The sequence below is a fragment of the Monodelphis domestica genome, chromosome 5 (assembly GCF_027887165.1).
Source record: "Monodelphis domestica isolate mMonDom1 chromosome 5, mMonDom1.pri, whole genome shotgun sequence".
In the NCBI taxonomy this organism is placed as follows: domain Eukaryota; kingdom Metazoa; phylum Chordata; class Mammalia; order Didelphimorphia; family Didelphidae; genus Monodelphis; species Monodelphis domestica.
Window position 1 is genome coordinate 111477565 of NC_077231.1, and position 14282 is coordinate 111491846.

General features: G+C 35.9%; 1 protein-coding gene across 10 annotated transcripts in view; it reads right to left on the bottom strand.

Annotated features, from left to right (window-relative positions):
- ERC1 (ELKS/RAB6-interacting/CAST family member 1) overlaps window positions 1–14282 on the bottom strand; it is a 457438-nt gene that overhangs the window by 187498 nt on the left and 255658 nt on the right. For all 10 annotated transcript variants that reach the window (XM_056800772.1, XM_056800770.1, XM_056800774.1 and 7 more), the window contains 4 exons: window positions 11930–12067; window positions 7939–8079; window positions 5830–5970; window positions 2367–2560 (listed from right to left, as the gene is read on the bottom strand). In XM_056800772.1, the coding sequence (XP_056656750.1) occupies window positions 2367–2560; window positions 5830–5970; window positions 7939–8079; window positions 11930–12067 (614 nt within the window). The remainder of the gene's footprint in view (window positions 1–2366; window positions 2561–5829; window positions 5971–7938; window positions 8080–11929; window positions 12068–14282) is intronic.

Genomic DNA, 14282 nt, shown 5'->3' on the forward strand with positions numbered 1-14282 from the left:
GAACTGCCTTTATATTTCGCATCACTTCCTGTGAAAGGAACTTTTTGTGAACTTTGGTGGTAGAACTTGACTTGGTAGTGTGTGGGACCTCAGACTGTTTCCCTGAAGGGACTGGAAGGGACGTGGTGACTCCCCCTTCCATTGACCTTTCTGAAGGCACCACCCTCCAAGGAGGCCCCTCATCTTGGAGGAGGCTTCGTGACTGGAAGCTAAGTTAGATTTAATCTTCTGAGAAGGCCCCTTGGCTGAGGCCTCTTAACTCCGCCTGACTCAGGACAGGCAGGAACAGAATTTCCCCTTTCTCTCTTTCTCCCTCATTCTTAATTTCTTCCTTCTATTGTAAATAAAACACCATAAAATTCCATTCTGACTTGAGTATTTCATTGGGATTTAGAATTTAAATCCCTGGCGATCACTAAAATTATATTCAGTCTCTACCCTAAAAACTTACCCTTAACAACTATGGCTTGAAAATATAGTTTGATGGGCTGAATACACAATAATTTGAGAAAATTAACAATGATACATGTAAAGTTATGGAATTTGGGGGTGGGGGGTGGGAGTTAGTTTCTGCAAAACTCTAAGACTATAGGGTCGAGCATTTGTTTAAATAACAGGCAACAGTAGCTATATAGAATAGCAGTTTTAAATTACAATGAGCATTTCCAGGTATTAAGATTACTTATGGTACCTGTTAAATTTTTGTTAACATCTGAAGGGGTTCCACTGGAAGATATAGAAGAGTTTAACATAATTTGTTTTAATTGGTATTGAAAGTTTTACACATTAATATCTATGTTGTAAAAAGTAATTCTTTATTCCATTTTTAAATTTAACCGAGAACCTGGAGGTCCTCTTACCATAGAGATATGGAAACCATAGAGACAGGAAGGAGGAACCATAGAGACAGGAAGTAGGAACCATAGAGACAGGAAGTGAGATAGGAAAAGATTATAAAAGAGGCCAGGATGAGTTGGTTGGTCTGTCAGTTTCTGATACTTGAAGTCGGCAGTTGTGAGGAAATTGACTGCTGGGCGTGAGTTTGTTATTGGGGGTTTGTTGCTGATGGCATGAGTTAGTGATTAGTTGGTGGTTGGAAGATAGATAGATATATTGATTCTACCTGGTGAGCTGATCTAAAGGATGATCAGCTGGACTTTCTCTAACGGCAATTATAGGTAGATACAGGCAGTTTTAGATAGTAACTATAGGTAGATAATTGGATAACTAATACAGACATTAGGAAATTTTCATTCTCTACCACTTTCCTATATTTATCTCCTTTACTATATTCATTTTACTATATTCTTTTACTATCTCTATTTTAATAAAAGTATATTGTTAATTGCTAAAAGCTGATGGAAGTTTTTGTTCTATTGGCTCAAAGGGATATTAATTTACAAATTGACTATGTTCTGATTAAAACTTAATTAAAATTGCTTTTTTATTTTCTCAAAACCCCTATTTTAATGCTTACACAACGTGTAAAAGTTATTAAGTCAATCAGAAAGGGTTAAAAAACCGGAAGATTCTTTGTGTTCAAATATTTTAAGACCAAAATTCCAAGAAAATAACAACGGAAATTCTCAATGAATTCTGTGGGTAGCTCTATTAAATAAAGCTCATAATGGAAATTTTAGATTTATGTCCAAAGGTCCACAAAATCTTTTTCAACTGTTACCAAAATTTCCTTAACTCTCAATATTGATGTCTCTAGTGAAAGAATTAGTCATACATCAATCATTTTGAAAAGCTAAAGAATTAAGAAACCAATGGGACATAGCTAAATGAATAAAGTCCATTTCAACAGTGAATATTTCTTATATTTGGGCTATAATTTAGAAAAACTCTTAGTAATCAAATTAAGGCTTAAGTTCTTGAATTACCACCTTTTATTTCATTTTATATTTTTTAAGCCCTTACCTTCTGTCTTAGAATCAATACTGTGTATTGGTTCCAAGGCAGAAGAGTGGTAAGGGCTAGGCAATGGGGGTTAAGTGACTTGCCCAGGGTCATATAGCTGGGAAGTGTCTGAGGCCAGATTTGAACCTAGGAATTCCGGTCTCTAGGTCTGGCTCTCAATCCACTGAGCAACCTAGCTGCTCCCAAATTACCACTTTTTATTGTACTAAATAATGTCATCCCTTTACTTTGCTAATCAATGTGATAATTTCTAATTCTCTAAAAAAAAAAATGAGAGTAATCAAGTTCCACCAACATGAATGATAAGGAGATTAATAAAGTTAATAATAGAGATTTAAATGAATAAAGCTAAAATATGCTGCTTGTCCCAACTCCCCCCAAAAGTTATAAATCAATATTTTAACCAGCCTTACTTAATCAATTTTCAATTTATACATTCTTACCTCTCCAGCTCAGCTATCTTTTTATCTTTATCATTCTTCTCATTTTCCATCTCCTTTAAAATTTCCAGAAGACGGTCTACCTCTGCCTGGGACTTACTGGATTCATCCCTATGCTGTATAATTTCCTTCTCTAACTGCTGGATTCGGTCATTCATTTCTGGACTGCCTCTGGCTTCTATTGTTGCTTCATGTGCCTATAAACAAAGCAGTACAAAGCTCATTAGATACACACACAAACACATAAGACACACAGAGCAATAAAACCAAAAGTAATTAGTAAGTCCCTGCTATGTGCTAAGCACTTTCAATACAATGACAAAAATTATAGTCCTGCCCTCAAGAAAGTTAAGACTGAAAGAAGGAGGGAGAGAGGGAAGAATTTATCCAGCACCTTAATCTGCTAGGCACCAATCTATGAGCTTTATGAATACTATCTCATTTGATATTCACAAAATCTTTGAGAGGTAGATGCTATTTATATTCCCATTTTAACGTTGAGGAAACCGAGATAAATAGAGGCTACAGGACTTGCTCAGGGTCACACAGCTAGTAAGTGTCCACAGTCATTTTAGAACTCTGGGTCCAACTCTCTATCTACTACATCAGAAGAAAACAATATAGACATAGAGTAACAGATCTCAACAAGACTGTCTATGATAAGCCCAAAGATGACAGCTTTTGGGACAAAAATCCATTATTTTACAAAAACTACTGGGAAAATTGGAAGACAATATGGGAGAGATTGGGTTTGGAACAACATTTCACAGTCTACACCAAGATAAATTCAAAATGCATAAATGACTTGAATATAATGAAGGAAACTATAAGTAAATTAGGTGAACACAGAATAGTATGCCTGTCAGATCTTTGGGAAAGGAAAGATTTTAAGACCAAAAGAGTTAGAAAAAATTACAAAATATAAAATAATTTTGATTACATTAAATTACAAAGGTTTTATACAAACAAACAAATGCAAACAAAATAAGAACAGAAGCAACAAATTGAGAAAAAATATTTATAACAAAAACTTCTGACAAAGGTCTAATTCCTCAAATTTATAAAGAGCTAAATCAATTGTACAAAAAATCAAGCCATTCCCCAATTGATAAATGGGTAAGGGACAGAAATAGGCAATTTTCAGATAAAGAAATCAAAACTATTAATAAACCCATGAAAAAGTGTTCTAATTCTCTTATAATCAGAGAAATGCAAATCAAAACAACTCTGAGATACCACCTCACACCCAGGAGATTGGTTAACATGACAGCAAAGCAAAGTAATGAATGTTGGAGGGGATGTGGCAAAATTGGGACATTAATGCATTGCTGGTGGAGTTGTGAATTTATCCAATCATTCTGGAGGGCAATTTGGAACGATGCCCAAAGGGCAATAAAAGACTGCCTGCCCTTTGATCCAGCCATAGCACTGCTCGGTTTATACCCCAAAGAGATAATAAGGAAAAAGACTGTACAAGAATATTCATAGCTGCACTCTTTGTAGTGACAAAAAATTGGAAAATGAGAGGATGCCCTCCAATTGGGTAATGGCTGAACATATTGTGGTATCTGTTGGTGATAGAATACTATTGTGCTTAAAGGAATAATGAACTGGAGGAATTCCATGGGAACTGGAATGACCTCTAGGAATTGACGCAGAGTGAGAGGAACAGAACCAGGAGAACATTATTCACAGAAATGGATATACTGTGGTACAATTGAATGTAATGGACTTCTCTAGTAGTAGCAATGCTATGATCCAGAACAATTCAGAGGGATTTATGAGAAAGAACACTATCCATATCCAAAGGAAGAACACAAAAACACAAAAGAAAAACAACTGCTTGATCCATGGGTTGATGGGGATATGATTGGGAATATAGACTCTAAATGATCACCCTAATGTAAACATCAACAATCTGGAAATAGGTTTTGATCAAAGACACATGTAAAAACTATCGGCTACAGGAAGGGGGGGGGGGCCAAGGAGGAGGGAGGGAAAGAACATGACTCTTGTAACCAATAAAAAATATTCTAAATTGACTAATTAAATAAAAATTTCAAAAACAAAACCCCAATAGTCTAAGATATAGGAATTTAGTGAACAAGGGATTTTGTATATCTCTCATATATATATCCACATCTCTCATATATATAGAAAGAGATGAGAAATGTGGAAGTGGAAAAGACACTATATGGCAACTGATTGGGCTTGTGAAAGAAGAATGAGGAACTGAATGTGACACTAAAGATCCAAATATAAGTGACCTGGAGGATAATCAGTGCTCTCAACACAAAAATGGAAATTTGGAAGTAGAGTAGATTTATTGGGAAAAGAACTTTTGCTTTGGATGCGACATTTCACTCATTGTTAGTAAAGAAGAATTACATCTTATACAGAGGAAAGATTAGAGGGGGAGAATAAAACTGTATGTACTCAAAATGATTTTGATACAATGGAAGAACAAATGACCTTACAGTCAGAGTAAGTATCTATTCTACCTTTTCCATTTCAGGGGCCTTAGCTTCATCATCTATAAAATGAAGAGACAGGACAAGATGGCCTATCAGGTTCTGGCTAGCTATAAATCTATTTATTTCTAACCTTGAAAATCTCTAACATCATTTATAAAATAATTTGCAGTATCTTAAAACATTTGTAGCTTGAATGGGCCTGCTTTCTATAAAAGATAACAATTTATATCAAATATCATATGATTTTGAGATGGTCTCTAGGGAAACAACTGAATAAAAATTTAATTTTCCATGACAACCACAACTGTTACTGACCAAGAAAGATTGAGAACCAGGATTTCTACTAAGAAGAAAGGAACAGAAGCAGGTAAGGAATTAGCTGAGAGGAAACATAATAATAGGGAAGGAAGAACCAATGAGCTTGTATTAGGAGTTATCGTCCCCCCCCCTCCCCCACAAATGGCCTATTCTTTCTGCATCAGCAGCATAAGTTAAGAGAGGAAAGAAAGAAGGCAAAGAAGAGAAAGAGAAGAAATCTAAGTACAATAGTCTCTCTCAATGGCTTGATCAACCAGGCAAATCCAATATGACTGATGGCACTAGCCTGGAAATCAGGAGACATGATTTCTTGGTCTTTGTAACCATAGACCATTTATTTGCCTTACCTCTCAAGCCTTGATTTCCAGTCTAGTGCTCTTCCAACTATAACTATACTCTTCCTTGGAGGGATCAAGCTTCTATTACGTTACAGATTAGGTAGGAATAGAGCTAAAATATAACAAAGCATAATACTATGCATGCTTTGCATCTTTTTTTCTATTCTTTCATTTCCCTTCTCCCTGTGCACATGCACATACACCCTCCAAAGCACAGGAATATGGCATTTTAAACCTCTGATATCACCAGAAAGTATTTCTACTTGATAGTACTGGAGGTTCAGAACTCATGTACAATTTAAATATGGCAAGAAGAAACAGCACTTTTTTAAAAACCTTTTTCAATTGTGATTCCATTTTCAGACACTCTTCCTTCTTCTGCTCCAAAGCAATCTCCAGTGTCTTAAGTCTTGAATCTTTCTTTAGTCCTGAGGAAGCCAGAGAAGAAGCATGTTCCTTGAGGTCTAAGAGTGATGCCTAAAAAAATAATAGATAAAGAAATCAAAACTATTAATAAGCACATGAAAAAGTGCTCTATGTCTCTTATAATCAGAGAGATGCAAATCAAAACAACTCTGAGGTATCACCTCACACCTAGCAGATTGGCTAACATGACAGCTATGAAAAGTAATGAATGCTGGAGGGGATGTGGCAAAGTGGGGACATTAATTCATTGCTGGTGGAGTTGTGAATTGATCCAACCATTCTGGAGGGCAATTTGGAACTATGCCCAAAGGGCGATAAAAGAATGTCTACCCTTTGATCCAGCCATAGCACTGCTGGGTTTGTACCCCAAATAGATAATAAGGAAAAAGACTTGTACAAGAATATTAATAGCTGCTCTCTTTGTGGTGGCCAAAAATTGGAAAACGAGGGGATTCCCTCCAATTGGGGAATGGCTGAACAAATTGTGGTATATGTTGGTGATGGAATACTATTATGCTAAAAGGAATAATAAAGTAGAGGAATTCCATGGAGACTGGAACAACCTCCAGGAAGTGATGCAGAGCAAAAGGAGCAGAACCAGGAAAACATTGTACACAGAGACTGATACATTGTGGTACAATCGAAGGTGATGGACTTCTCCATTAGTGGCAATGCAATGTCCCTGAACAATCTGCAGGGATCTAAAAAATACTATCCACAAGCAGAGGATAAACTGTGGGAGTAGAAACACAGAAGAAAAACAACTGCTTGACTACATGGGTTGAGGGGGATATGACTAGGGATGTAGACTCTAAATGAACACTCTAATGCAAATACCAACAACAGGCAAATGGGTTCGAGTCAAGAACACATGTGATAACCAGTGGAATCGTGCGTTGGCTATGGGAGAGGGAAAGGTGGTGGGAGGGGGGGAGGGGAGGAAAAGAAAATGATCTTTGTTTCCAGTGAATAATGTTTGGAAATGACCAAAGAAAATAATGTTTAAAATTTAAAAAAAATGTAAAGTCAAAAAAAAAATAATAGATATCTGATATAAATTGACAACCAAAGGTCTTAAAATTTATCACAGCTGTGTATTCCAATTTTCATTCAACTGATATGTACAAATATATTTTTGTTTGAAAAGCAAATAATGATTGTTAGAAGAATTGACTTTTTCCATATTAAATTTAAATCTAATCTAAAATCAAAGGGTGTTTAAGACTAGCTGAAAGTTATTCATATAGTCATATAAAGAATTCCAGTTTTGAAATTGTAATTAAGTCACACATCTGTTACAGCATTCAATAATCCGGAATAGGAGTAAGCTCAATCATATAACAATATTTCATGGAAAAGACTATACACCAGGTTCTACTATATATTTACATCTCTATAAATTTCTAAAGGATAAGCATTCAGAGTGTAACTCTAATAGAGCTTATGTATTATTAGCTCACATGGCTTTAGGCCATTTTTGCTCACAAACTTCACATGGAAGGGTATCTCCAAATGCATGCTAAAAGGAAATTAAGTAACTTGTTGGCTGATGAGAATTCCAGATTTCTCTGATAATAACAAGAAATACTTCCAGATCTGAAGGTCAATAATTCTTTCCCTTTATTTTCACATTCTTTCTGCCTTACCATCATCCCAACAACTCTACCAACTTAGCAGGGCCACAATGATTATAAAATTTGATCTACAGAAATAGTATAAATTATCAGAATTTAATTCATCAAGGAGCTGGGAGAAGAATTTTAAAAGTGTATGTAATAGTCTGCTAAGTAACTGAACTTCCTAAAATATGGTCATTTGGAATATGTCCTTCAAGTGCTTTTCAAAAAGCCTCCTACAAAAACTATAATTAAATTCATTTTCTCAATTATTTTCTATATGAACACCAAACTCCAAAAGAACTCTGTGACAGTATACACACCCTCACAAAAGGAGTACATATATTCACATACAACCTGGTCTTTAAATCAAATCAAGCATATCAATTTTGACGAAATTAACCTCTTTCTCAGAGAGGTCTCCTTGCAAGAGGCTAACTTTTTCCTTTAAATCCTTCAGGTCTTTCTTATAATTGTCGATCTCTTCTTGTTTCTCCCGCTCATCTCTGTCCCGTTGCTCCTTCAATCGTTCAATTGTCCTTTCCTAAGGAAAAAAACATGACAATCCATAACCTTTGGTACTTCAATCAATCCTAATTATGGCTAATAAATTTGTATTTTCTTTTTCCATTTACCATAGTTTACAAATTGTGATTAAAATAATGTCTTGTTTTCTTGAAAGCTTCCTTTCTACAAAGATTTTAATTGTAACAGGACATCAACATTGGCTTAACTTTGCCCTCATCAATATCCAATTTCCTTTTTTCCCCCCAACATCACTAGTACTAGAGATTATTAAAATACCCATCTGGAACAGCTCCACTAATTCGTGCTCAAAGTAACAATAACTCTATATAGGACTGGACATATCTGCTTAGGAGATTAAAGAGAAAGAAAGAAACAAGCACCATTCAAACACCTACAACGTGCTGGGCTTTGTGCTAAAAGCTTTACAATATTGTTTCATTTCATCTTCCACAATCTTGGAAGGTGGTATTATCATCCCAATTTTGCAGTTGAGGAAACTGAGGCTAACTAAATTTCCCAGGGTCATACAATGTCTGAAGCCCCATGTGAACTCAGATCTTCCTGACTTCAGGCCCAGATCTGCACCCACTAAGTCGCCTAGTTGCTTTAGGCATCTGATAACATTTCTTCTTCTTTTGTCCACAAACCCAGTTACCTAAGAGAAATTAAAAACAACTTAAAATTTACGAATGGTTTGTGGCATATATGGAACCCAACATAAAAATTAAGAGGAAGTGACTATTAAAATAGCTTGCTTTTAGCAGGCAGCTGGGAAGTTGGAAAGCTCAAGCCATAAAACCTAATCTATCTAGTCAGTAGCTGAATCTGTTCTAAGTCCAAAAGATTCAAGGAAGGGGACCATAACTTTGAACAAAATCAAGTCTAAAATACCTAGGCATATCCCAGTTGTCAAAGGGGGAATGAATATCTAGCCACTTCTTTGGATAGGCATTCTTTTTTTTTTAACCCTTACCTTCCATCTTAGAATCAATATTGTGTATTGGTTCTAAAGCAGAAGAGTGGTAAGGGCTTGGCAATGGGGGTTAAGTGACTTGCCCATGCTCACACAGCTAGGAAGTGCCCAAGGTCATATTTGAACCCAGGACCTCTCATCTCTGGGCCTGGGTCTCTATCCACTGAGCTACCCAGCTGTCCCCCAGGATAGGCATTCTTAAAAAAATAAAAACCACTCTGGCTATAAAGACATTGGGAAATAACCTCAAAGATTTGTGGTTTGCATCAAAAGTATGATGCAATCTCAAAAGCACTTGGTTAATAATATAAAACTAAGAAATACATAGTTTTTAAAAAATTAGAAACCTATAAAGGCAGTAAAATTAATCAAGAATGATCAAAGTAGAATAAGTCAAGAATTATCAAAAAGAATGCAGAAAAAAATAGCATAGGATTAATTCAAGGGGCTCCAGATGGTCAGTATCTGAAACATTTACCTATCAATTAGTTGATCAATATCCATGTATTAAGCATTTACTATGTGCCAAATACTGTGCTACACACTGGGAATACAACAGAAGGTTAATATTATCCCTAACCCCAAGAAGTCATTTTCTAATGGGTGTGAATTTTAGATTTACTCCACCCTGCTTAGTCTAACAAAACAGAAATGTCTATACCCCTACTTAAGGATTAAGTATTGAGAAGGATGGCCTATGACAGACATGTGCTAGCAAATGACGAATCAGAAACAACTGACAGACCCCTGGGCTGTCCTAAGTCAAGCTTAAACTACCATTGGTATATGTGAGACTCAGGAAAGTGATGTATAAATGGTCTATATATTTCGCATCATTTCCTCTCTCCGACCTCTTTTGTGTGGAGAGGTGGCTGGCAGCAGCATGCTGGGTGTCTTCGAGTGGCAGACTATTGTCCGGCTTTGGCAGTGAGGTCCTTGATACACTACTGGGGGAAACTTAGTAACCTAGTTGATGTGAGGCGTCTTCTCTCTTGGATATTAGGCTGATTCCTTTATTCTTTACCTTCCAAAACACTATCCTTTAAGGAAGCCTCTAATCTGAAAAGACCTTGTGGCGGGGTTCTTTGAAACTCCCCCTGGCACAGGCTAGGCTGGAGAAATCCTATACCCTTTCCCTCTCTCTTCCATTTCTTAATTCCTTCCCTCTATATTAATTAAACCACCATAAAATTTCCAAACTGACTTGGGTATTTTATTTGGGATTTTCCCTGGCAACCAATTAAAATTAGATTAAGTCACAACCCTAAATTTATGCTTACACGGGAAGCATAATAGTAAGACACATAAAGACACACAAGCAAATAGTAAGACACATAAAAGATACATCAAAAGCAGGTGAAAGGTAATCTGAACTGGGAGACACTAGCATGCTGGAGAACTGGGAAAGACCTTCCCCAGAAAATGATTGAGCAGAGCCTCGCTGGAAGAAAGGAATTCTGAAAGACTTTAATAGAGAAGGTAGAACGCTACAGGTATGGAGGACACATTCACAGTAAAAGAACAAAACCAAAACCAAAACACATAGACCTAGGGAGTAGTAGGTGGCTCAGTGGATTGAGAGCCAGGCCTGGAGATGGGAGGTTCTAGTTTCAAATTTGGCCTCAAATACTTCCTAGGTGTATGGCCCTGGGCAAGTCATTTAATATTAATTGCCTAGCTGTTACCACTCTTCTGCCTTATAATTCTAAGAGAGAAGGTAAGGATTGTTTAAAAACACACAGACCTAAAGGGGTAAGAGATCAAGAGCAGTTTTTTAAAGATAGAGGTGACAGAGGTGTGCTTGCAAACATAGGGAATTAGCTAATAGGGAGAGAGTAAAGCCAGAAAGAGAATGGAGATGATAGAGGCAGCAATCTGCTAGAGAAAACAAGATACAATGCTATTGTTTATACACACACGGGGGTTTGCCTTGGCCAGAGAAAAGGCTAGCTCTTCACATGAGAATAGAGTGAAGAAGATAATGACAGAAGATGACTGGCTGTGTAAGATTAGGAGAAGGGGGGAAGAAAAAGAAGAGCTTTCAGCAAATGGTTTCTATTTTACCAGTAAAATGCAGGGCAAGGACCAAATTACCTTCCAAACGATGTTGACATAATGCCTTGGAGTAGCAGAATCCACAAAAGATGAGGTAAAATAATTTTTTTAGCCCAAAACAAATTAGAAAGCCAGCACAAAAGATCTATCACAGGAAGACAGAAATACAATACAGACTAGTGCACCAAAGTAGGCCCCACCACTGTAAGCCAGCAGAGGCCTTGGGGGTAGCTGACTCAACTAAGGCTACCTGAGCTCTCAGCCACAGACAGTTAGAGGGGCTGAACAACTAGTCAGAAGGAGATTACAGGAATCCCTTTGCTGGCTCTGGGTGCAAGATCTTGCTCATAGGCAGAGAGGATGAGTACTAACAAACACCAGTTCTTCAGACCACAGAGAAACAGGGGATCCTGCTCACAGTTCCAAGGTGGAAAAGAGAGTTTGTGGTTATTCACAGATAATAGCATAAGCCAGAAGAGTATTAAATATAGCTCTCTTTTGGGAATACAACCTTGAAAGAAATAAAAGCTTGAGTTGTAAATCCCATAAACCTTTTACTGTATTATTTGCTAACTATCTTTAGGGATGGAATTTGTTATTGAATACTATTTTGAAAATAGAAGGGATTAAATTAGGGATACGAATTTGAAAATAGAAGGGATTAAATTAGGGATACGAATTCTGCTCAGGATGGAAATTATGATAATAATTGGCACTGAAGAGAAGACAGAAACGTATAAATTTTACTTTGTTTTTGTTTTCATAACTAAGAAGTTAAAAGACAAGTAAAATGGCTATAAATGAGCAAACAGCAAAAAAAATAAAAGTTACCACTCACCTTCTCTGAAAGGGCTTCTTCAAGAGTAGTCAATGCAGTGTCAGTATTGGTGGTATCGGCTTGTAGAGATTTGACACGTTCCTTCAAATTGCTCATTTGTTTCTCCTTATCTCTAAGTTGTTCCTGAAGATTTTCAATCTATAAGGACAGTCAAAAGGAAAGGGAACTGAGAAAAGTAGACACAAGCAAGAAATAATTTAAGTTGGTCACATTCTCCCTAGAGTTTCCTATGGGGCATTTTTGAGAGTAAAATGAAACAAATATGAGGTCTCTTTTTAATATACAATTCAGACCTCTTTCAAAATCCACTGAGTGACAAAGCTGCACCTAAATATAATTCATGACCACAGGGGAGTGAAATGCAAAGAAAAACAATGGAAATGAAAAGCAGAAAAAAATCAGCCTAACTAAATCTGATATACAATAATAGGATTTAACACCTCCAACATAATAATAAAAATGATTAAAGTTACTTTCTTACAAAGAAGGAAGAATAATGTAATAGCTGCACGAGATGAAAAATAGCTAAATAACAGGAAATTTTCTAACAATTATTGCTTTTCTTTTGCTTCCTTCAATATATTATCCCAATTAATTGGCATACACTAGAGAAAGTATATCTCTTCAAAACAATGTGGAAGTTGAACAGAATATTTAAACAACTTCTCCAAGATGAGAAGCAAGTCAGGGGCAAACTGTAAAGAGAAAAGCTTTCTAAGTCCATTAAGGTTAATGAGATTCAAGTACATAGCTAAAGAAAGGCTGAAAAGTGGGAACAAAATCAGAAGTTACATGCACAAGTGAACAAATCCTTTTAAGTCAAGTAATAATTTGTGGCCTTTAAAAATGCATTGTTTTTTAGGTCCTACAACAATATATGCAAAGGTGTCTGGCAGAATATTATAAGGAATCTTTCTGATCTTAACAAGATCAATTGACTAATTTTAATATTAACCTGACTTTAGATTTGAACCACAAAAGATTCCATAAATTTTATGACAGATGCAAAATACCTTTGATTAATATTTAGCAAAATTTTAAGGCTATTTTGATCAATCTTCCATATGGTTTTCCAATCAATCCAGATAGAATTCTCGTTTACTAGTTTTGTTAGTTTGTTGTTGTTTTTACTACAACTGAAAATGTCACTCCATATGAATAAGAGCCAAAAGACACTGTGGCTTAATGGATACAGAATCAGTTTCAAAGACAGAAAGACACATGTTCAAGTCCCTCCTCAGACCCATACTAACTCTGAGCTAGGCAGGTCATTTAATCATTGTGTTCTAGATAATTATCATAAAGTTGCAGGGGGAAAGGGATTAACTTCATTGGAAGAGGGAATTTCCTCAGATGAAAATTCCCAGTATCATTGAAATAACAGGTCTATTCATCCCCATAGCTATCATCCGGGAAAAGAGAAAACTTCTTGAAAAATAATAATAACTGGTATTTATATGGTGTTTACAAGTTTCTCAAGCATTTTTCAACACAATACAGAATGTGATCTCTTTTAACATCCCTAAAAAATGGACATATAACAGGTATGGTTAACCTCATTATATAGTTGAGGAAGCAAAAGGTTTATGGATGGCAAATAATTTGCCTGCTGGTAAAATGTAAAGGTAGGATTCAAATCTAATCATTCTTTATCAAATCCATTGTAATATTATTCAATATACTACAAAGATATTACAACTAAGTGACCAAGAGTACTGAAGAAATCATGTTAATCAAGCTATTGAGAGAAGCATAAAACTTTAATATTTGTTTTTATTTAAACTATTCTTCATAGCCACAATAAAAGCATAGTTGATTAAAAAAATTTTTTTTTCAAGGAATGTGGAATTTTTACTAAACTATTTCTACACATATATTGAGATTTGGGGATTTGAGGAGTTTTTATTTTTTTAAAAATTTACTTAATGGGCAGGGAGTATAGTAGGAAAAATTAGATTAATGAAAGTATAGTCTACGTTGGCTATTAGTTATCTCTGTCTTGGGATACCTTCTCTGCTCTTTCTTTTTACCATTTCACTGAGTGATCTCATCAGTTCCCATTGAATCAATTATCACCTCTCAACTGATAATTCTCAAATCTACTTAATCTGCCCTAACCTTTCTGCTGAACTATTAGTTTTGCTTTAAAGAAACATAAAAGATTGCCTTTCAGATATCTCAAACTATATCTAATACACATCTTAAACTCAACATGTCAAAAACTGAACTCATTATCTTTACACCTAAAGCACCCCCTGTATACTTTCTTATTATAGTTCTTGGCACCATCTTCCTCCTAGTCCCCAGTGCTTGCAATTTAAGTGTCATCCTCAATTCTTCACTGCTGCTATCC